Here is a 25,031-nt window from a genome sequence, read left to right as displayed (position 1 = left end):
TAGCATTGTTTCTCTAAGGTAGATTGCACAAGGCACGTACAGGAAATAAAGCATATGCAGAAAAATCAGTGCTCTTCCACAGGGCTTTCTGCAAACGCTTCTGCAATTCAGTCTTTTTATCAGCAACCTCACTGAGTTATGGAAGTTCACCTTTGCTGATGACATCTGCCTCAGTATTCAGGCTCAGTTCCATTCTGGTCTACATGACATTTTAAATGCCAAGCTAGCCAAGAATCTCAGCAGATGGTGTCTTCAACCAAGTGCAACCAAAGCACTGACAGGAATATTCCCCTTGCACTAAATGTGATTCTTAAAAGAAACAACCTCCTGACATGAAACAGTCTCTTTAAGAAGACAGGTACCTCTTCCAGGAGCAGCAGAGTGCTGAAACCCCCTTTTATTTTAAAATTGTGTCTGTACCAGTAGCTTTCCACATCCCCACCGTCCAGAGCAGCCCTTTGCTGTAGCTGCCTCCAGGCTTTTGCTGAGCTCACAGCGCACTCGTCTCAGCCCTGCGCACTGGAATGGAGCCCTTCCCTCCATGGGGCACGGCATCCTCTCTCGCTGCTGCCAGTACCTCTGCCCGGTACAGCTGAAACTGGCCATGGGACGCGGGGGTGGAGAATGGCGGTGAGAGGAGCTTCAGGAGACCGTCTCCCCCTGTGAAGATCCCAGTAAGAGCAGGTCAGTCCTGGGGCGTGTGACACGGCTCTGCAGCGCTGCTGGCCACGTGTGCCCCCTGTGCGCCGTGTCAGCCCCGCTGCCGAGCCGGCTGCGCTGCACAGCAGGACACACGCCCGGTCCCCGTCTCGGGATGACTCTGTCAGCAGGGAGTTTATCAAGACCCTGGTAGTCCAACAGCTCAGGTCAGCACAACACAGCATTAAAATAACAATTTTAATGTTAAATGGGGTCCATTGGGAGCGTGGTGCTTACTAAGCCTCCATGTTTTGACCTAGAGACCCAAAAATTGCCCTGACTGCACAGTTCTGGAGCAGGTGAAGGTTGCCTTGCAGACAGAGGACCTCTGCAGTAGGTGAGTACAAACAACACTGTTTAATGGTCTCCAAATTTATATTGGCCATGATGTTGAAAGCAGCTAATGAATCTGCTGTGGCTGTTTGGCAAAATATTTCAGCAGATGAGATAGATGGAGGGGAGAGGCAGCACCAGCATTGCACTGAAGAGCTTGCAGCAAAAAGTTAACATTCATAACCATTTCTAGCTACAGCAAGAAGAGAAATCTTTGACAGGCCAAGACATCCTAGAGCTTTTATGAAAGCTGGAATAAGAGAGCAGGAGGCCTTGTCCTCTCCTGTCCGACCTGTGCTGTACTACTGATTTCCTGCATGCTGTGCCCACTTGGGTCCTTGAGGGCCTGCTAAGAACATTCAGATAGTCACCAACTCATATTTCCATGTCATCTAACCTCAGGCTTCAATTTTTGGGATGTTTCCTGCTAGAAGTTGGTGTTGGAGAGCAGTCTTAAGTGGGAATTACTGGGGAAATTGTTTTGGATAGAGCTGGAAGTCATCAGCCCAGAAAGCTGAGGTATAAATTTTCCACAGCTGTGATGCATTCAGAGTGAAACCTTTGTTACTAATTCTTTGGGCCTATTATTCCGTTGGCAGCTGAGGAAAAGAGAGGGAACAGATCCTCGCTTTTCTAAGAAGTTAACGGCAAATCTAAAGGCTCTGCATTCAGGTGGTGTTTGCAAAGAGTGTACAAAAGCAGGTACTTCAAGGTGTGGGCAAAAGTGGCAGCCTTTAAATATCACTCTAGGTTCCTCACACAAATCCCACAGTAAATTCTGGATTGCACCAAGGGGAAGCATATTTCAGTGGAAGATATCCGAAAAGCCCATGTCAGTGGGGAAGAGCCCAGCAGGTATTTCATCTTTGAGACCTGCTGAGCTTTGAACACCACCCTCTGGTTCCCAAGCAGAGCAGGACCCACATGCTGGAGCTGATGGTGGCTCTTACTTCCAGCATGGAGTCCAGGAAGGGGAGCACTATGCTGGGTGTGCCATTCCCAGCTGCCAGCAGGGGCAGGACCATGCTCAGTTTGCAGAAGACCTCAGAGGCCCCAGAGACATCCCTTTGCTGAAGGGCCAAAACCAGGTCTGGCCATTTCCTTGTGTTTTTGAATCGCTTGTAACGTCACTTCCCAGACTGAATTTTGCAGGTGCTCTTAGCTTTGTTCATGTGCAACAAAGGGCAGAATTGAAGCAGGATCTTGTGTTTTCAAAATTTATGTCTGTCATAATTACCTGTAATAGAGTTTGTTTTTTGAAAAAGCACTTAAAGCTTAAATTTATACATTTCCTCAATGCATTTTACTTTGAGGTTTTGATTCACAATTTCTTCGGTATTAAATATCAAGAGTAAAAAAAAAAATTAAAATATGAATACATACATGTATGCTAAGCAAGATATATATAAACAAATGTGCACAGGTACACAGGTAGGAAGAAAAATACCACATTTAGCATAAAGACTATATTTAGGTGGAAATTTGCATTACAATGTTTCCAACAAACAGTGCTAAACTTTCTTCATCAAATTGTAAAGACACATAATGCAAGTTAAAAACTGATATTCAAATCAAAATTTCTTGCTTGTTAATTAAAAGCATGAATCACTTAATTTTGATTGGTTTATCCTGCATTACAAACCTGATAAGGCAAAAGAGATCGATTTTGATGTTGCAAACAAGAATTCTTGTTCATGTACATGAGTGAAAATAAGAGTTAGTAGCTAATTTTTAACTGGGAATTTAGAGCAGGAGCGATGATCACTGGACAGCTTCACAAATTGCTTCTAAAATCGAAGTTGTTTTGCAATTTGTTCCCATTAAGAAGGATATGCAGCAAACTGAAATTTTAGGAGTCTATCTTTTCTTCATGTAAATTACCCAAAAACTATATCTATAACTTAGTGTAATTTAATCTCTGTAATAACAACAGCAGTTACAAAATCTATTTAAATAATCTGTAGTACAGTTAGCATCACCTAAACAAATCACAACTCAAGAGACTTCTGGTTTACATTGGTTTATATTGCTAGAATTCATATCTATTTCTTTCTATTTGTCTATGGTGTCATTTCTTTCCCACTCCTCTAATGGACTACTCAATTTTTCCCTGTGATATACATTCTAAATATTAGTTTTAGGGCAAGTGGTTGTAAGACTACTTTATATCATTGTGGTTGTAAGACTATTTTATATCGTTCATAGCCCAAAGGATTTTTAGTTGATGGAATAGCAATCTATCAAAACACTGCCTGAATGTAACAGATGAAGCCTCATGTGGTCGAGCATTCAGACACAGACCTATTAATAGTTTGCTTCTTAAGGGTAACCATCCATAAAAATCCAGCGAGGCAAAACCAAATTCAGCAATATCTGTCTGTGTCATGCTTCCCTTGTGTCTGGCAGTGTCCAGAGAAAGCAAGAAAACCATAGCATGTTTTAATTTGAGGCAGCTGTGTTAAAAAAGAAGAGGATTTATTTACCCATGCCATTGGGGAGTTCATGGAGCTGCTTTACTTTCCAAAGAAACAAGCGAAGTGCACGGTTTTCACAGTACGAGCCTCAGATACGCCTCACTTGCCTGCAACATGGCATTGTTGGCAGAAAGTGGCATTTTTGTTATTTGGCATATCTTAACTTGACCTTGAACATCTCCAGCTTGACTTTCACATTTCTCTGGGACCCTGTCTAAGGGTGGCTTGGTCCACTCAGCATAAAGCCACCCTGAGACAGAGACCTCTCTGCCTCTGGCAGGGGAGATCACTTCCGAATCTCAAACTGAGCCTCGTCACCTTGGGTCTACGTCAGGTGCCAACTCTTGACAGCGCTCTTGGCCTTCTGGGTATAGCAAAACTTAATTCCTGGGTGTCTGTGCCCCAGAGAACCCATTAATAGTGTGAATCTAAGCAGCAGAGCTGGTCTGAAAATAGAACCAGAAGCCAACAAGGGAGTTTTGCTACCTTTCTTCTGTTTCATGGACAGGATGAGATGCAGGTGATACCAAGATGCAGGTGACACCAAATGCTGCCCAGCACCTGGGAGTCGTGGTGTCTTCAGAGGTTTCTGCAGCTAGAGTCTGGCCAGGCACTTGGAGAACATGTATCTCCATTCAAGAATTTGCAACTTTCTGTGAATATCTATTAAAATGGAGGGAAAAAACCCTGCCACTAAAATGAGCTTGTTACAGATCACAGAGAGGGAGCATAACTTTGAGCAACCAACTTACATTCAGATATTTAACGAGCAAGAAAACAAAACACAAAGAGTAAAACAAGATTTAGATTTCTTATATTAAAGTGTAAAATTCAAACTTTATACTTATTTGAAAAAGGAAGAGTAAGAAGAATATCTGGATTTATTTCTTCTACCTTAGAAAAATCTTTCTTCACTAACTTAACATCAACTGTGAGAGTTAAAGCCCATGGGAGGCTGATATGAGCTGACACCAACTCAGACACGGGGTTGAGATAAGAGCCATGGGCTGCAGGCCAGGACACAATCTTATCCTGTCTGAAACAGCTCAGTCTGAATGTATGCAGACTGTTTTAATTTTTGTAAATTGTTTTTTAACTATCAGATTAAAGTCTACCCGGCTTTCCTTTAGCTCCTACTATTTAATTTGTTTTCCCTTCCAGTGGAATCTGGTTTCATTTTTATAAATAAAATTTTTCCATCTGGGGCTCTGTGTCCTGGAGCGTTGTTGCTGTAAGTACTGACAGCAAAAGTTAGTTTGTGCTTTATCAACTTCAAATTATTTCTAATGGACTTCAAATGACGGAATTAAAATAATTTCTGATTGATTTTTTTCTGATTGATTTTTTTTCTTCAAAAAAATTCCTTACACATCTGTTAGTTTAGGATTTGAAAAGCTGATGTTTCCAGGCAGAATCACTTCAAACTGTGCAGCAAATAGCAACATGTCTTTTGACACATTTGAAACTACAGAACTTGAGAGGGCAAAAATTAATTCAGCACCCAACTACTACTTGCTGTAACCAATTATCAGAGCTGAATGAAGAATTAAATTCTCATCAAAGGGGTTGCAAAGCTTGCAGTCAGTCAATAGGTAGGTAGGTGGGTGGGTACCTGTCAGCTCCAGGCTGGGGCCCTGGAATTGGCTGCAGGCATTTGTGTGTGTGCACCAGGAAGGGGCTGCTCAGGAGACATCGGCATTGGCCTCTGCCCAGCACCATGTCTGTCTGCTCTACTCTTCTGCAGTCATCTGCAGTTATTTGCATCTGTAACAAACAAAACAGAGGCACAGAGATTAATCCCAAATCTAACATCCAGCTTTGCTTAGTAACGGGGGAACCATTGAACTTGGATCTGCATGCGCTGTCCCTGCTGTGGCTCACACAGATCCACAGCAAGAACTCTTCCACAGAGCACATATTGTTGGGAAGTGGGTACCTGGCTCTGTTTACCCTTCATCCCCCACAAATCTGTCCTCCTGGCAGGGTGCCAGCCCCTCACTTGGATCCAAACAATTGTTAGAGCATCTATGGAGCCTGTGCTAATAACGGCCTTCATCCCCAGAGCTGGAAAGCTTCTCTGAAGCACAGTCCTCTCTGATGTTTGCCACTTACCACCGCAGCTTAGAAAAGAAAGGACAGCAAGTAACTGCTGTGTAACCCGCCCCCACAATAGCCACCTCACTGCTACAGCCTCACTGCAACTACAGGGGGCTGGCAGTAGCCCTGCTGCCTACTCACCTGTGCCATGGTTGCAGGCTTGCTTCTGGCAGCTGAAGGAAAGCACAAACTGGTTTTCAAAAAGCAGACACCAAACATGTCCATCGTGGCAAAGCACAGACTGGATTCTCCAAACCCAACCTATGAGGACAATGACATATCTGCAAAAGAAAAGTGATGAGCAGCAAGTAATCTGTGCTGTAACACTTTTCTGATTACATTGAGTAAAATTTGTTTCTTCTAAACCCCAAGTGGGTACTTATCTGTGCTTGTAGCTCCTATTAATCAGGATTGTAATTGCTGTTGGTACTCAGAACTAGGGAAACGCAAGCCATAACTGACCATCCATTTGTCTAACTCCACACTGGGCAAAACGAGCACCCTCATGTCACAACACATAATTCCACAGTATAATTACCTTCATGCTCTACAGTTAACAAAATGGCATCTTGATAGAGAAAGATATCAAGGAAACAAGCCACTTCTGTGAGAAACAAAATCTCAGATTCGGGTAATTTCCAATTAGAATTTATTATATAATGAAAGCTGTGGTGTCCAAGCCAAGTCTCTGTGACTCAAGAGGCTTGTCACACACAAAGCAGGCACAATATTCTGTATTTATTCTCAGCTAATTCATGCATATTCATTATACATAGGTATAAACATTATACATTGTTATGTCAGGAATTCCACAGATGTTTTTCTTAGACAAGGTTGTTATCTACACATAAGCATAAATATTATATATTGTTAAGTTAGACATTCAACAGATGTTTTTCTTAGACAAAGTTATATATTCTTAAGAAAGGTGTTATCATCTAGTTAACTAAACAGATTCTCCTCACTATAAATTTTGTACAAGGTAAAAGGGAGGTAACTTGTTTTATGTTTTTCTAGGGGCCCAATTAAGTTTTATGATTTGTTTTTCTTCTTTCCCTAGGTTATACTGACCTTACGCTGTTTTCTTTTTAATTAGCACGAATCACTCTGTTCGGTTATCACAACTTCTATCATCCACCATAAGATGCCTAGAATCAAGTGTTTAAAAGATGCTATAGACCAGCAGTTGTATGTTATAACTCATACAAGGCTTTCAGAGAAGACATCATCAGGCATCTAGACAATATCTTTCCTGAGCAGCTTGTCAGCATTAACAAGAAGCTGTGAGCTAATTTGTAGGGCTGTCTTGTCCCCCTTTCTGTCATTCCCTTTCTGTCCATTCCCTCTGCCTCAGTTAAAATAACATTCAAATAAGAATTAACAATTAATACAAACTCTTCTAAGAGAGACACTAGCCTCCTAGATAGGTTTAATGAACACATGTACATTTATACAGACATGTTACACAGGGAATATTTGTGCTTATCACTTGAGTTTGCTTGAGTCTATTATTGTCTTTTGATAGCTGTTTAGCTTCGGTTTACATTTAGTCTACAGGGGACGTACTCTCACCTCCAGCATTGCCTGAAATTCCCACTTCTCTTAGTCTAATCCCCAAAAGCCATGCCACAGTGGGTCAAAAAATCCCAAGACCACCGGATGCATAAATGTTTTGTCTCTGCAGTTTAGTGAAGCCTGTAAGAGCACCTAAAAGCTTTTCACTTGCTGTGCTGGATTGTTCAGTTTTTGCTGAGAAGCCCTGCAGTGTTGAGAGCACTGTAGTAATAACCGGTGAGATCCAGGAGCAAACTTTTCCCAGCAAGACATACTGCTTTTACAGAGATGACTGTAGCAAGCAGTGGGAGGCTGGTAAACAGATTTGGTAGTTGTAATCACTTCTAAGGGAAAAGCAGGGGGAAACTCTCTGCAGGTAAGAGTTTTGCTCCTCTCGAACAGTCGATGGGCTGGTGTTATTACTCAGAGGTTCATCTTTCCAGTTTCCCTTCAGTTTTGTGCATGCTATAGGCCACCTTCCATCCTGTGTTGCCTCACTCCAGGGGCTGGCACTGCAGTTCTGCATGTTGCCCCTTGTCCACCTCCCCTCATCCACAGCCAAGCGGTTTTGTGCCACCCCTGACTTCCTGCATCAGGCTCTGCCCTCCCTTCTCATGCCAGTAGCTCTCTGTCTCCCCCCTCCCATCTAGTCCTGCACGGCTGCCCTGCTGGGTATTAATGCTATGCTCATCACTAGTGGAACTGAGTGCTTAATGCAAATCCATCCATACAATGTCCAATATAATATAAAGATGGTCTCTCATTTTCTTCCCTCAGGCATCCTAACTAACAGGAAGGTTCCATGATTGCTTACCAGTATGAAGAAGCAAGAGATGCAAGATTTCCATTTTGTCCTGCTAGCACATCATTCTTGGCCATTTTCCTTTCAGCTATGTGTGATTCTTTGGTTAGCCCAAAGGGACTGGAAAGATCTCCCCTTGTTCTTCTACACATCTTCCTCAGTTCCTGACAAGAACAAATTCTCTCTAATCAATAGGAATGATAAGAATCATATTTTTTTCCAAATAAAAAATAAAAATATTAAGCTGTTCTGTATTATTAGCACTTTCACCATCCAATTCTGAACCATCTACTCCCCTGAGACATTTGGCTGTCTGTGTACTTCCATGCTGGTATGCAAATCTTCTCAGCAGGAGCTCCATGACCTTTAGAGGCAATGGTGAGAAGACTAAGTGCTTGCATGCCTAATTTTTCCAGTCAGGGGAACCTGTGAACTGGGGAATTTGTTCTCTCAGAGGTGCAACAAGGCTGATGACCTCTGCTGGAAAGAACAGGCCATGGACCAGCATTTGTTCACCACCCCTCTCTGGTGACTGTTAATATTTCAGCTCATGATAACCTGCTCACAGGCCAACATAGGCTTTACAATGATCGATGACTCACACTCAAGTGCTTTTTATTGAAGTAAGTGTAGTCAGGGGACTGTTAAGGAAAGATGGAAACTCCTACTCTGCTCTTAGTCTCCTGCCACTCCCAGTTTTCTCCATTTATACAGACTCAAGAGCTATACTGGGACTGCATTCCCTGATCATCAGGGATGCTGACTGTCACCTCGATCACCATCAGTTTAAAATCATACCAACAAATGGGAAATTAGAATTAAAATGAAATAAAATCAAAGCCAGAAATCTAATTAGATTCTGCTTCCTGTGACTTTTCCTGTGATGTTAGGTTTCATTGAAAAAGAGGAGGATTTTCCTCTTGCATATGTTTTGTGCGAATTTTTTTAATGTATTTACTTTTTATTGACATCAGAGAAACTTCAGGGGGTCACAGGTCTATTTTTTTTCTGCTTTGCAAGGCTGTAGGAAAGCCAGAATGTAGGAAACAGCTAATGAAAAAATATACCTTGTTTATGTATTTAGAGAAAAATTACCCTGCAAAAGGCTTGCTGACTGACTGGGGAGTGTGTGAACTCCTTTCAGAGGTCAGAACAGGGCTGAAAGCCCCAGTGAGGCTGCTCCAGGCAGCTGTTGAGCAAGCCATAACATGGTGCCATCATAAAAGTGACTTTGCACCAGCTGCAGCTGCATATTAATTTACAATTTGTGGCTTTGAAAATACAATACTTTGTAGTTGCTTGTCAAAATCCACAACTGCATTAAAATATCATGTTCTGTATATCTTCCCTGATGTGTTAGGCCTTAATTCTTCAGCGGCAGAAGCTTTATTTTAATTCTGTTACTCTTGATTCACACTGTCATTCAGAAATTTCTGAAGGAAACCAAATTGCACTGCCTCTGTTTCTGGGATTTTTAGCAACACTGGTGTTTCCTCAATAATTGTGTTCCTAATGTCTGAACCCTACGAGGAATTTGGCATCACCATTATGCAGTTTTTTGCTCTGAAAATAGGATGTGTTGCTAACCACTTAACAGAGAACAAGGGTATAGTGCCAAGCAGAAAGTGAAAGGTACAGACACGAGGGGTATTCAAGTTCCTACAGGTTTTGTATATACTAACATCTGGGTAATGGAGAAAGAATGAATTAATACCTCACCAGGGGATGAGCCCATCGGCCCACGTGTCCCAGCTGGCCAGTTGGCGTGGGGTGTGAGCCAGCGGGGGGGGCAGGCAGTGAGCACTGGAAGCGGCAGAGAAGTCAGGGTGTGGGGAGGAAACAGGATGTGTGATGGGGTCATGGAAGGAAAAAGCTAGAGCTGTTTTGGTGGGTGCATATGGCCATGGGGGCTTCCCCAGTTCCAGCTCTTGTGCAACAGTGTTTGTATTTACCTATGTTTAACAGCTGGCCTTTTGAAAATAAACAAAACCATGAGGCAAATTGCCTCATCATTATGAATTCTCCATGCTCAAGATACCACACATTTTTACTTAACAGAAAGAAATAGCCTTCTAGGGCTTGACTGAATGCCACTGCAGTAGGCACATGACCTTTCCCTGCCCTTCTCCTGCCACCCTGCTGAATCAGTTTAGTACCTGCTGCCACAGACGATTTATATTTACGTTTTTATTCAAAACAAGAAATCATACTTTGTTGTGTCGAGTAACTGCTAAAAACAACAAAACCAAAATCCTATGTTAAGACACATTATATATTGAACTTATGGTTCCAGCATTTGATTTACAATTCAACAGCCAAAATACATAACAACAACCTCTGTGATGGGAATTGATTTCCATATGATGGGTTATATGGAGCAGTAAACATTATGGTACTTGGTTAATTCAACGCAGCCATCCATGACTTTCCATTTTGCTCTGCATAGCCTATATACTACTCACAGCATACCCTGTTGAGTTAACAGATAGGAAAATGACAGCTAAATGAAAGTCATCTTTTTCGTATCTCACTTTTGAGTGTGCTGGCTTTCAGTCTTCGATCTGGTCACAGTTTACACTACAGAGCTTTAAATGGAGATTATCTTGACGAAAGCCTTTTCACGTCTGAGAGATTCCAATTTTGTATTGAAATACCAGATGTCACCCTGAGATTTCATATATTCTTTCATTCGAATCGATGACAGACAAACCGTTTGATTTGACACTGTGCACTGAAGTTATATTTTTTCCATGTTGTGTGCTAAAGATCACTTTAAAAACCTGTCAGTATATGCCTGACACCTTTATTTCGACTTGGTAATCAAGCAGCCTGACTTGTCTGAATGGCTCTGGAAGATGTCATATTTTCTTTGCCAAATTTTTGCTATATACTCTTCTTACTCCTAGTGTTTAAAATAGTCTTTGTTCTGTAAGAAGGGAACTGGCTTCAACTGTTGGCTGTGGGAGGATTATTGAGTGCAAGGGATATTCTTGCTACTTATTTTAAGTAAATGTACCTAATTTGTCATAAAAGGACCCTGCCATAGGAAAAGTAGAGGTAAACAACTTGCCAACAGTGGAGCTAGGCACTGAGTGTCTTATGTGTGAGTAGCCACCAAAAGGAACATAAACTGGGAAAAGCAGAGAAATACTTCTCCATTTGTTCTGAATGCCATTTTCCAAAGTCCTTACTGCTATCAAAAGTAGGTCATTATTACGACTTTGAAGTGCCTCATGTTGTGTCGTATTTATAGTTTGGTGTGGATTTACACACCTGTGGGACTGTTGAGACCTATGCTCTGTATGATAATTTGTAATGAGACAAGATCTGCCTCCCAGCATATCCTTCATGTGGACAAGATATTGCTAGTGAATTGGGAAGGAATACAGTGAACAACATTTCTAAACTGCATTTCTTCTACAGAGATGGTGGAAAGCAGTGTTGCGACAGAAAGTAATTTCAGAACAGTATGGTGCAAGTGCAAGAAATCATTTCAACATGTAGTTAATTTTAAGCAATTTAAGTAAGTGATTAAGGGACTCAAGGATATTATTTAATGCTTTCCTGAGTCAGGACTAATATTTGGTCATTTAAATAAAATTAAGAATTCTGTAAGCTCAGACATAATGGAAAACTGAAGGCAAAACCCAGTCTGATAAAAGATCTACAGCCGAGGCAGCCTTCCAGAGGTCAGGCACTCTTAAAAGTCACTGAAGTTAAGAGATGCAAAATATTTCCTGGATGCACCAGCACTATATCTGAGTTAGCCAACTCTAGGAAAGGCTGGGCTTACTTTTACAGCAGCTAGGGGGAGAATAACTATGTGAGGAGCAAGTAAAGTCAAATGCAAACATATTTTTGTATCCTTCTTTAGAAAATCTACAGGCTTGAACTGGAACAGCAGTTACTGAAATTGCCACAAACACAGCTCGGTTTGCTGAGTTCAGTGACATATATCTCCTAAGTAGCCATCATTCCATGAAAACGTTGGAGGGGAACATAAGTTCTGGCTAAGCTTGTTTCTTTAGCCACAGGAAAATGTATTTCCATTAATTCTGCTCTGCTCTATGTGGCTGGGTACTTTTTTCCTTTCGATAGGTTTCTGCTCCTTGAGCTTACTCATGCATCAAAATACATGCATATGTGGTTCCCTTGCTCTGTATTTGCTTTAATAACTGCTGCATACTGGTATTACAGCCCTTGCTGTAATAAATATGATCTCATGCCTAGAGTATTATTTTGAAATAGTGATACTGAATGAATATGTTTGCTACTGTTGTCTTTTCTGTGGAAAGTTATCTTTCTAGTATCAACTCTTTTACATTCCAGTTTAGTTCTTCTACTAAGAGCTATCTATCTAGTCCTCTCTGTCAATCTGTTGTTTAAAATGTACCAAAATAACAAATTGTAGCTGACTATCAAGCTACAATCTTTTCATATTTGTCTTTCCTACTAATAGACTTGAAGTACAGGTTTTATATGCAATGTGTAGCTTGTTTAACAAAGCTGAACTCTTCTCAAGCGAAAATATCTCCGTGTAAAATTTTCAGCTCCCCTGCAACAAGCTATGGAGGCAGAAAACACAGTTTCATAATCTTTACTGTCCTGAAACACTTGATTCCTGACTACTAGGCAATTTGTTAACTCATCTAATTCAAATATGCAAAAGGATGAGTAAGCAGTAAATCATTTCAAATCAATCCATCTGGCAGTAGGTAAAATAGCTATAATGAACAGCATGTTTAAAGAGCATGTTTCCTACTCAGTCTAGTCATTTGCAGGATTCGGGCCATGGATGTCACAGGTTGTCTAAGAAGCATTAGATGCAAGGAGATGACTGAATGTGAAAGGGGAGTTTTTGAGGATAATTTATGATGATGGATGTTTGCTGTTTATGCAACACTTCATTAGCTAAGTCAGTCGGGCTAGCACTCCTGGGACTTCTCTGCTTTCCCTACTGCTTGCTGATGGCCATTTGCTCTGAGTTCATAGGTGAGTGACCACAAACACATGTTTTCAGATGTATGATTTGTTTTATGATGATGTTGAGGTTTAACCCCAGACAGCAACTGAGCCCCACTCAGCCACTCGCTCACTCACCCCCTGGTGAGATGGGGGAGAGAATCAAGAGGTTAAAAGGTAGAAAACTCATGGGTTGAGATAAAAACAGTTTAATAGGTAAAGCAAAAGCTATGCATACAAGCAAAGCAGAACAAGGAATTAAATAAGTGCTTCCTGTGGGCAGGCAGGTGTACAGCCATCTCCAGGAGAGCAGGGCTCCATCACACACAACAGTTATTGGGAAGATGAATGCCATCACCCCCTCCTCCTCCTTCTTCCCCAGACTGATATACTGAGCATGATGCCATACAGTATGGAATATCCCTTTGGTCAGTGGTGTCAGCTGTCCCGGCTGTATTGCCTCCCAACATCTTGTGAATGCTCAGACTCCTCACTGGTAGGGTGGTGTGAGAAGTAGAAAAGGCCTTGATGCTGTGTAAGCACTGATCAATAATTGCTAAAATGTCCCTGTGTTATCAACACTGTTCCCAGCACAAATCCAAAATACAACCCCATACTAGCTCCTGTGGAGAAAATTATCACTATCCCAGCCAAAACCAGCACAGATGACTGAGGAATGCATGAGGCATCTGTTTTGGAGCTGTTAGAACTTGCCATGTTCTTCGGTATATAAGCTGGAAAGAATATATTGTAGTATTTCCCTCTTCTGCAGACAAAGCAAAGACACAATCTATTGAGTTTCTGTTTTAAATATGGCAATTTTATTCTGACTTGAGATACTTTAGGACCTAACAAGATCCTAAGTTCATTCCCAACATGAGAAGCTTTTTTTGCCTCAGCCAATGCTATCAGCATAATGTCTTGGTATTACAAATCTGGATCAGCATAATGTGTTCATAAATAATAGCAGGATTTGGCTTTGTGTATGTAAAATTATTAGGCAAATAAGTAGTAACAGCAAAAAAACTCAGTAGCTGTATGAAAAGCAAAAACATGAAGTGCTTTTCAATGATCCTGAATGCAACAGCTAAATCCACAGCAAGCTAGAAGTTATACCATAATTGTGGTAGCATACTGTTTAGCAAGGATGAGCCAATTCTTTTGCTTTGTGAATGACAAATAACACTAATTTTTTACAGTTACAACCAAATTCCTTGTGTAAATATATGTGGAAGCATTCATACATGCAGGAACAGGAACAACGTCATGTACCTCCCAGATTTCTAGGAACAAAGAACTCTCTAAGTAAGTATGTATTTTTTAAGTGTATCTCTTTTTCTCTGCGTGACACTTTCCAGAAAACAGTGACAAGGACAGTTCTGGTCAGGATTCACTCAGGTTGCTTAGTGCAGATGAAAACTGCAGATAGCAAGAGAACTGGAAATGTTACATTAAGATGCAATATTGCAAATAATAAAACAAACCCCCTTAATAAATTCCGATTGCTGGTGCACACTTGCCATTGTCATCAAGGCACCTCTGCAGGTGAGACCAGACAACCAGTGTGTGCCACGGTCCATGGGGGGAATTTTCCTCATTCCAATTCCTGGTCCTTCACAAGTGTGCATAAGCAGGAACTGATGCAGCATGTTTACCACAGGAGTATCTCAGCAGTAAAACTGTTTTAAAGATGTATTCCCACTTCCTTCCAAACTTGTCTGTGCCCCACGTGTTTTTTTCTTCACTTATGCAGCAGGTATTACAGCAGCTGAACAAATTCAGTATAAGAACTGAACTGACAAAACACTCCAAGGATAGGTACAATGGTAAGAATGTGCTGTGCTGGTAATGGAAGTACTTATATGGAAATAGTTGTCCTTGAAACCAGTATTCACTACCAAATAAGGCTTCCTTATTGTATCTATATTTTTTAATAGATAATTTTTTTTTTAATAGCTACAATAGCAAGTTCTCATACTCTGAATTGGAGTAATTGAGCTAAAAAACTGTGATGTGTAGAAAAGGCCGCTGGATCTTCTTCCATGCTTATTTTCAAACATGCCCCTTCTCCTTTCTAAGGTGCTGTGATTCACATACTGCAGTACTGGGCACCTCCTCAAATCAATAGGGAATACGAGACAAGTAGCAGCCCTGCTTGGTTCACTGTATTCTGAGCACTCCAGTGTTCAAAGCCCTCCTCAAGTCAGATTTCTTAATATGCATTCACTCAAACTTTGTTTCTGAAACTCATCCACTTCTCTGGCTGTTTATGTTGTATGCATGACCAAAGTCATGCATCTCTTGTAGGATTTGCACTTCCCACAATGACAGAAGATCTTAATATGTCAGTGGAATGGACTGAGTCTAGAACATGCCCTCTCATTTGGAGTTAGAATCACATCTGCCAACATCCTGACTCGCATGAGAAACACCGAGGTCTTACCATAACATAGACTGTTGCAATTTTACTGCTTTAAATCTTGTTATTGAAACACGTTCAGTTGGTTTTCAAAAAGTTTAGTTAAATAATGCTTATATTAGACTTGACTCTAGGCTGATCTGAAATTCAGTAATTTATGTCACTATAATTTTCTATGTACCTGTAAGAACCACAAACCACAGATCATTTTTCTACATTCAGTATGAAGAAAACAACTGGGTTGATGCTCACATTTTATTTTGTGTTTGTGCATATAGTATTTCTATCATGGGTCTTGTGAGCAGAGAGCTACTTCCTTTCTTCTGTGGACTGTCACATAGCTTTAAATTGACAGCTCCTGGGGGAGAAAGACAGCATGTGACATATGTACGGAATCCAAGATTGATAAGGGTATGCTTTCATTCATTATAATAACTAAGAAGGAGTAAAGATTGACAGTTCAGTCACTCATTAATAGAGAGAGACTTTAGCCCCATTCATGAAAGTGCTGTCAGATTCTAAAACATTTTAAAAGGGTATTATTATTATTATTGAAGTTTGATTTAGTACTTTCCTCTCATGTAACAGTGTAGAAAAACCTTCATCAATAAACAGAATTTTAATTAGTCTGAAAACTACCCCAAAATTACTTATCTCTTTCAGGTTTTGGAGGTTTTTTAGTTGTTGGGAAATACCTTTTCTGCTTACAGACTGACAAGAACCAGGACTTAAATAAATGCTCACTGTAGTTTAACAGGTTGCTAAACCTCAGCAGAGCCACAGGACTAATTCACCATTTCAGACAAGAGAGGATCAAACGAGGTTATCCTTTAATTTGCCTTGGGTGGAGGTCTCTGACTCACACTGACTGAATTAAAACATTAATGACAGAGATTAATGACAAAGTCCACTGTGAAGGACTTGGCAGAGCAGAGTCAAACCTTGTCTCATTGGTCACTAAGGGAAGTCAATGTTGACAGTGGCTTAGTGCCTTTTGCAGGCTACCAAGATGTAACTTGTGTGAGAGCAGCCTGGACACCTCTGTGGTGGGATGGGCAGTACCAACTCATGGAAAAGAAAATCCCAACATAAACTGAGTCTTAGCATGCATGCAGGGTAAAGGAGGCAATCACACAATCATGTAAAGTCTTTTCCTCTAAGTATTCCTTTTCCAATTCCTTTGAAGACCTCTTCACGCTTTCTCTCCCAAAGCAAGATTTAGTTAGATTTGATCAGTTTCACACTCATTTCTTTCCTTGATTTCACTGTCAAATGGGATTGATTTGTAAGTTTGTCTTATTGTCTGTTCACACTCTACAGCAAGATGTCAATCTCCCAGTCTTAAGAAGCTTACAGGTTTTTTTTGGCAGTGAGCGAATTGCATTTTTTCATGGTTTGGAGTAAAATTGATTGTTCTCATTCTTATGTTGACTGATTAGGTGAAGGGCAGACAGAGACAATCTCATTATTTAAAAAAAGCCCACCTCTTGCTTCAGCTGATTGGGTGGAGAGATTTTGTTCCCATAGCAACATTTTGCATCCAAACCTGCAGAAATGAGGCTGGCTAGAGGCATTTCAAATACGCTGCATTTAAAGAGCGGGTTGTGCTCTACAATGTGTTTTCATTTTTGCATCTGACAGAATTATTCAGTAAATATTCCAGAGAAAGAAAAAGAAAAATCTTTGCATCTCCATGTGTGAAACAGGAGCCTGCTGATACTAGGTGTGCTACAAAGCACGGCTTGAACTGCTCTTGTAGAATGCTCTGTACTATCAGTTGTCTGAAGAGACACCACAACTTTAAGTAAAAACCCGTCCAAAGATCAGATGTCACTTTTGTAGAAGTTCTTCTGGCACCTTCAGTGGAGACAACACCACTGAGCATGATGTTTGGAGGGAACCAGCTAGTAGGCTGAGGAAGAGTAAAACCCATGAGGCAAGTTGTATGCCACAGGAGTGGGGCAGCACTAGGGGAGGAGCTGTTGGATTCTTGCAGAAGTGACAGATAGGATGAAGAAGAAAAAAATCTTTCCTAATACAAGGAGCTGCTAAGTGAAGACACCATTGCACAAAGAACGGAGGATAAAAGTAATTTATGTTTTGGGTTTTTTCGCCATGTTAAGGTGGATCATGTAGTAGCAGGGGTAATTTTTATGGGAATTGGATGTCAATGACAGAGGGATGAGTCAAGGAATGCATCTCACTTCAGGACTTTTGGTTCATTTGTGAAAAACCGGGAAAGAAGGACAGAGCAGAAGAAATTTGTAGTAATCCTTAAGGTAGATGATACTGGCCCTACCTCTTTGGCTTCCATCCAGCAGTGCGTCTCCAGACGGACCCTCTCAATCGGCACAGGCCTTGTTTAGGCAGAACTGGGAGATGCCAAGTATTTATCCAGGATTTCACTTTGAGAGACACATAGCTTGGTGGGACAGTACATGTTAGAAGCACAGTGGTCCTGGTCTAGGAAAAAATGATGAATTCATCCAGGAGGACAGAAACGCCAAGAAAATGCACACATAGAGTTATTGTTAGAATATTTTAAGTATTATATATTATATTATTATACAGTGATACTTTATTGGGAAATCGAGTTACCTTTTCTCTCTGTCTGCCTTTGGGCACTGATAAGCAAAGTAATGACATTAAGAATAACGAAAAGTTGGTGTTATTGGCAAACACCTTAGTGGGAACAAGTTGAGAGCATTGTAGCGTGGCACTATTCAGCTGGTAACATAAAACTGTAAAATGACGCAAATATAAGAAAGCAGTAAATTGTTACCTAAGGCTTTTTGGGGGAAGGAAATATGGACAGATTGATTTCAGAAGTTTTGTGGAAGACAACTCACACCAAAAAATATGAATGAAAGTCAGAGGAAATATGAAGCAGGTGTGGTCATGCTGAATGCAGGTTGCTCTTCAGTTATCCAGGCTTCATCTGAACTGACCAGCATGGGCTGGAATTCCCACCTATCGTGTTCTGATAAAGTGGCATTATTGCATGTGACTAAAGGTCTTTGAAGATGAGCAAACTAACACGGCTTTGTCAAAACAAGCTTGGAAAAAATTGTACAATACTCGTCAGTCATAACTTTTATTAGAGGGTTTTTGGAGGAGGAAATACGTTTTTGTACAAGGTCTGTTCCTGGAGATCATGGATTGATCCCACCAAATCATGCATTGCTTCATGTCCAGACTTCCTCCGAAGATGTCTGGTATTGAACAAGCATGTAACTGGGCTAAAACTGTAGGAGAGAAGGGGCGCACAAAGTGATGTAAGAGTGAATGTACTGAGGAAGAATATAGAGAGAGCTTTATGGCTCCAGAAGGGTAGGAGAAAGGGTGAGTGCCAAGAGCCCTGTAGTCATAATAACTGATAAAAATCACAGCATTCCCCCCCCCCATAGTGATGGGATGAAAGAGTGGAAACACAAGCAATCATGACGCCCTGAAATGATGTTATCTCAGACAAGACAAGTCAGCAAATTTAATTATTTGCTGCTGTTTGGCCAGATGGCCTGGATTTGAATCAAAAATCCCTGCCCACCACATTTCTCGATAGGTCTGGATTACAAAACTTTCATCTACCTTAAAATGCTTATGTTTTCAACATAAAGTGACATACTTAAACTTTTATAGCTCTAGAAAAAAATGCAAAAGTCAACAGTGCAAGAAGGAGGCAGCAGTATTCCTTCTGTTCTGAGAAAGGAAATGAAAAGCATATACTGAGGTAAGTTATCTAATACAGATTTGGACATCAGGATCTATCTCCAGGGCAAATGACTCAGCCCTGCATTCTGAGAAGACCAAAGCTCTGGCCTTGAGATGGGAACCAGATTTCCACAACCTGTTGTAAGAGATCCTAAGGAGGCTGTTCTATGAAAAAACTCATTCAGTTGTTGACCTTAGCTACTTTCTGGCTCATCAGGAAATTAAACCTGTTCCAAGGTATTGAATCCTCCTAATGGATAAAAAGCTAAGGTACCAAGCACTAAAGTTTGGAGTACTCTAAGAACCCCATACCTGTAATATAAGCATTGCAACACCTGAATATCAGGATTCCAACTCTCTTTTAATCATACTCAAATAATTTCTTCAGAAAAGAAGTTATTGCAGAGCACATATATTTTCATGAGTGTAATTACAGAGAAAACAAGCCAAATACCCAGAGGAGATTCCCATATGTCTATGGTCTAGGATTATTCCTGATATTCTTATTCTTCATTATTATCCCATTTCACTTATAGGTAAACTACTAGTTGTATGAAGCTTACACAATCAAACCTCATGCAAGCAGGACACGTGCACTTCAGTGAGAAATGTCTGGAAGAAAGGAAAGTCATTTGAGAGTCAGTCACAGCCGGGGTGCCAGCAGGTGCATTAAGAGGGATGTGTCTTGCAGCATTTTACACTGGGAAACGGACAAGAAGAGTCAATGACTGTAGCAGACAGTATTCCTGGAAACACCACTGTTTTCTGTGCATAGTCATCTACAGTGACTCTGAAAATATCATACCTGTAATAGAGAAATTTTAACAAAATGACGGGTTCCTCATTTTCAAGAGAAAGAGAAGAGGCAACCTGAGCAAGCAAATAGAAGCACAACTGAAGTCTGTATAATCAGACCTGAGACCTGAGACAGGAGAAGTAACTAACAACCAGCATCATGAGATACAAATTAACATGCTTATTGGAGTCCAGCAAATCTGAGCCCAATAGCTGTCACTGACCACTGCTTAACCATAACCAATATAAAAAAAAAAGTCATGCAGGTTCCACCCAAGTGACCCCCCTCCATTTTAGCACCTTAACACAACATTGCACTGAGTGATACCTTACATCACAAGATCAAAAGCAATAGGATTTGACTCAGCATCACAAACTTGATGGCCAAAATTTGATGGCTGAGTACTGTGGTGTGGCTCCCAGCTCTCCATGACATAAGATTAGGAACTTGGTATTAACCTGCCAGCTAATATTCTGTTGCTTCAGCTAAACTGCTCCTGTCAAACTAAGTCCAAGTGTAAATGGGATGACAGTTTGCTCTAACTTCTTTGTCTGATTTTTACTTACTAACTAGCTTGCTAGAAATTATTTTACCATGGGTTGCTATATGCTTACAGGACTGAAGTTTCAGTGAAGTATTTAAAAAATGTACCAGAACACAGGGAAAACTTAAAATAATGGGTTGCCTTAAGATTAGCCACATCCTTCAAACTCTGAAATGTGTGGTCCTCTCCTCCCAAGACACAACACAACCTGCTGCTCTGTTGTCCGCGTTCAGCTGCCAGGCACACAGGCTCATCCTGGGTGTGTGTGTGCAGATGTAACATGCCCACGATTCACCTCCACACACTGGACAGCAGGAGTCCTGGGTTTTTGCATTTAACATTAATACAGAAAGCATGTTATAATTAGCAATAAATACTTTTAAGATCGGATTCTATTTTAACTTGAGAACAGCTTGTCGCTCTGATGGTGTACTACAGCTTTCAGGAAAAGTAAATTGTTGCTGGAATAGGTGTAATTTGCTCCGGGTGGGACTTGCTTCGTTACGGGAAGCTGGAGCACTGTGCTCACGTACAGAGCACCAAAGCAGCGTCGTCCGAGTGCCTTCCCACGGTCGGACCTGGCCGGGGCGACGGAGCTATCCAGCTCGGCTTCTCCTGGCTCCTCAGTGGGAGCAGCCCCAGCCCTGCCCTGCCCTGCCCTGCCCTGCCCTGGCCCGGACCGGGCAGCGCTGGGGAGCGAGCGCTGCTTCCCGCGGGGGGCTCCCCACAGTTCTCGGGGCGCCCACGCGCCGTGACCGGGAGCCGCCCGGAGCCAGGCGCTCGCTCCCCGGCCCCCTCCTCGGGCACGGCTGCCCCGGCCGCGGGCAGCGGGGGCGGGCGGGGGCCGCGGCCGGGGAAGGGGCCGGGCGGCGGGGGCGGGTGGGCCCGGCCCCCCCCGCGGCCGCGCTGCCTCGTGGCGGGCGCGGCCGTTGCGCCGCCGCTCAGTGCGGGCAGGCGGGCGGCACGCGCGGAGGGGCCGCGGCGCCGCGAGGGGCGGGAGAGCGCGGCGCCGAGCGCTGCCCCCAGCATGCTGCGGAAGGTAAGCACCGCAAGCACGGGCAAGGGGCCGCCGCCCGGACCCGGGAGCCCCCCGGGGGAGGCCGGACGGGGCGGGGAGCGGGGCAGCGGCGGCCGTACCGGGGCCCCGCCAGGGGGCGCCGCGGCGCCGAGCGGTCCCCGCGGGGCAGTTGCGCGGGTCGGGGCAGGCGGGGCGGGCGCGGTGCGAGGGGCGCGGCCCGAGGGGAGCGCCGGGGCCGGGAAACTTTGCCTCCCCGGGTGGGCCGCGCTCCGGCCGGAGTTGCAATGGATGCCGGCGGCGGCGGAGAGCCGGGGCGCGGGGTGTCGCCGCAGGCCGCCGCCGCTGGCTGCGAAGGCGGCTGCGGCGGCGCGGGGCGGGAGCGGGAGCCGCCCGGGGCTGCGGGCGGGAGCACCGGCCGTGCGGCGGGGCGGGCGACCGGGGCTCTCCCTGCCGCTATTGTTCCCTGCGCGGCGGCAGACGATCCCGTGGCCGCGAGATCTCGGGCACGGAGAGACTCGTGCCAAGGGAAGAGCTCTCCATCCACACGAGGCAGCGGCGCCAGTGGTGCCGTGATCAGGCGAACGCAAGTCTTTCATGACTGGTGAAGGCACTGCTAAAAGGTGTAGCGAATAACCCGAAGGTCTGAGCCGAGGGCAGCGTGGCTACGCAATAGCCCTAGACCCCACTCTGGAGCTGCAGCCGAAGGCTGTTATAGTCAGTAAGGATCCTTCCTTTCCCTGGCAATCCAGCTCCAATCACAATTTTCACTGCTCCTTCCAAAAGGCAAGCTTTCCCTCTAGGTGCACCTGGGCTGCTGAAACTGGCTGGAACAGGAAAGTGCCAGTGTAGAAAGCACGTTATCAAAAGAGCTGCTCAGGCATCTTGTCCCGCTGTTGTTCCTGTCTTGCTCCCGTTTTGTGTGATCTTTCCGAATTTTGCTGTTACGCCCTTAGGCCCCTTAGCCTAAGTGTGCGATAGCTCAGACAACTGGAGTTGCAAGACATCTCTCAAAATTCATGATAAAAGACATGGGAAATCTCTACCCTTGCTGCGTGGTGAAGGAGGTCGTTGAGTCTGGGATCCTCAGAGCTTCTGAGCCACTGATCTGGGCTTCTACAGCTGTGCTTGGTTTGGCGGAGCCTGAGCAACACAGAACAAACAAGATGATTTAGGATTTTTCTTTGTTCTGGGGAGGAACCCTCCATCTAACTGGACTTAGCCTGATATTGCTAATGCCTTTTATGAATATCCCAAACCAGTCTTTTACACTTAATGTTAATTACTGTGTACTTATTATACAATTTGGACAAGCTGGTTAAGAGAAACTGATTAATTTTATCCTCTCATTGTGAATAATGTGGAACAAATGTTTTATTTGAATTTTACCTTCTTTCATTGCTCATCATACTCTGCTTACAAGGAGTGGGAGTGCAAGGATAGTCAAGATATGAAATTAAGAGTTTATTGAAGGGCAAAATGACCTTGGGGATTGTGGATACAAGGTATTTGAGCCTTGTTTCTTTTTCATACCTAATTCTGGGGCTGCTTAGGGGCTGAATCGCGGCTTGAGGGCTGGTTTACGCTGGCAGCCTGTTTTGTGCTGCACGTTCATGAGCCATCCATTGCAGACTGACCTCTGTCTGAATTATGGGCCACCTGCGCTAAATTCCTCTGCTGTACACAAGAATTAGAACAGTGCCAAGAGAAGTTAAACTAAGCTAACTTTAGCTTAAAAGTAATAAGGTGTTACGTAAAAATCTTAGCACTAATGAAGGCTCTGTGACAAATCATCTGAGAAAGGAAATCTTTTAGGCAAATGGAGCAAGAAATAAAAAGAAACACAATTGCAGCCCTCACTTTGTGTCAGGAGTGCTCCAATCCTGCTTTAGGCATCCCATTGGACAGCCTTCTGCACTGAGTTCAAAGATCAGGTCCTTAGCATGTCTTGGAAAAACAGCAGTCATGGGGTCAACCAACAGTTAAAATTAATTTCATGTCATGGCTCTCTAGGGTGGAGTATGAAACCTCAGCATTGATTGCTTTATCTCCTCTTTTTTCTCTGCTGTTACAGAGGATTTTCTAGCATTTCTGTCTTAGGATCTAATTTTTTGCTTTTTATTTGTCAGAAAGGGAAGATAAAACAGGGACAAACCCCTGGTTTTGTTTTATTCTCCCTGTCATGTGATTTTTATGGCCAACAAGAGGAAGCCTAACATTTGAGACCCCTCTGATTTGCTGTCGGTAAATGCAGTTTATGTTTCAGTGACTAATAAATAAATAAAAAATAAATAAATAAAGCTGGAGAGGACTGGGCCACTGAGATAAAAAGCTCAAGCTCTTGGGATGGGTCAATATGGTTAAATCTACACTTTCCATTTGGATCAAATTTTATAGTGCCATCTGCACTTATAAAGAAGCAATAAGTAAAAGAGTTGTTTTGGATGTCTCATAAACATAATAAAAACCCGGGGTTTGTTGCTGGAGATGTGAAATAATATCCCTGTACTTTCTGTTGGAGGTGTACTGAATTTCAACTCTAATGTAGAGAAATTAGACCTGTGAGGATGAGTGGAATTAGCGAAATGTTAGAGCCCCGAGGGAGCTGCTGTTGAGTTGTGTGGATGAGGTGGGCTTTCCTAAAGCTGAGCCCCTGGCTACTCAGGTGAGCTGATCTCTCCAAGGAACCTGCCCCGTGCTTCAGGCACTGAAATGGGATGAAGTCCTTCAGGCGCTGGTGACCTGAAGCCAGCAGTCGAATGCAGAGGCTGGCAGTCCTGTAGTTTCAAGAGTGACACAGTGATGCTCTGTGCAACCTCCTCTGCACTTTTGCTCATCAGTGCAGAAGCACATCTTAGACAGACGATCCTCCCTGTGTTCCTCAGGTCCCTGCTGTAGTCCATGGAGGAAAGCAGATCAGTTCAGGGTAAGTGAGATCTGGTGCTGTATGCATCAGGGCTGTGCAGTATGGCAGACAGGGAAGGATGGGCAGTAGCAATGCTCTGCTAGCCTGCTGCTTTTGGGATTCTCTACTGAGCCTGGAGCCTAGCTCAGCAGCTCTTACCAAGTGCCTGCCTCTGCCTACCACGCTTTCTGGCCGCTCCAGCTACATATGTCCAACCTGTTCTTCACAAAGGGAGAGCTTTCTAAAGTCCTCTGAGTACTAGTGGGGTCAATGATTACTAATTATCCTAATACCATATTTGAGGTGCTTTGTAGGCATTTCACATCCTTCCAGAGTCCCCCCCTTTCTTGTCTCTACACACTCTTTTCAGACTTCAGAAACGTGATGGCTGTGTGTACAGAGCTTCCTGGCCACCTCTGCTTCTCCTCACTCTTCAAGCTGTTCAAAATAGTTCGAGAGAACATAGGCATTTCCAAGTACTTTCTTGCTTGTAAGAACACTGTTGTGTAGTATCTGGATAATGCCAGCTAATGCCAGCTGAGGTTGGTTTGCTTGATTTCATTCCACGGGAAAGATCTGATTCTTTTTCTTCCGTATGCCCCCTCTTTTCATTCAGTTTTGTATTAGTAAAAAAATACTAATGCATGTATAAGCAGGAAGAAAATCCCTGAAGTTGTTTCCTATTTTTTCATACCTCCTCCTTCCTGATCATTCAAATAA

The 25,031-nt window shown here is 43.0% G+C and overlaps 1 protein-coding gene across 2 annotated transcripts in view; it reads left to right on the top strand.

The window, feature by feature from the left end:
• Positions 1 to 870: 870 nt before the first annotated feature.
• The window catches only part of TMCC3 (transmembrane and coiled-coil domain family 3), a 149,207-nt gene continuing 125,046 nt past the window's right edge, over positions 871 to 25,031 (top strand). The window contains exon 1 of one of the 2 annotated variants that reach the window (XM_032687244.1): positions 871 to 1,036. Coding sequence is in view for 1 of the 2 variants with exons in the window: in XM_032687241.1 (XP_032543132.1) it covers positions 21,419 to 21,430 (12 nt within the window). In the remaining variant the exon portion in view is untranslated. Of the gene's footprint in view, positions 1,037 to 21,353; positions 21,431 to 25,031 lie in introns of those variants that run through there. The other variant, XM_032687241.1, reaches the window with a different exon arrangement.

The sequence above is a fragment of the Chiroxiphia lanceolata genome, chromosome 5 (assembly GCF_009829145.1).
Source record: "Chiroxiphia lanceolata isolate bChiLan1 chromosome 5, bChiLan1.pri, whole genome shotgun sequence".
Taxonomy (NCBI): domain Eukaryota; kingdom Metazoa; phylum Chordata; class Aves; order Passeriformes; family Pipridae; genus Chiroxiphia; species Chiroxiphia lanceolata.
The sequence above is the reverse complement of the archived record's forward strand: the minus strand, read 5'-3'. Positions and strand labels throughout refer to the sequence as shown.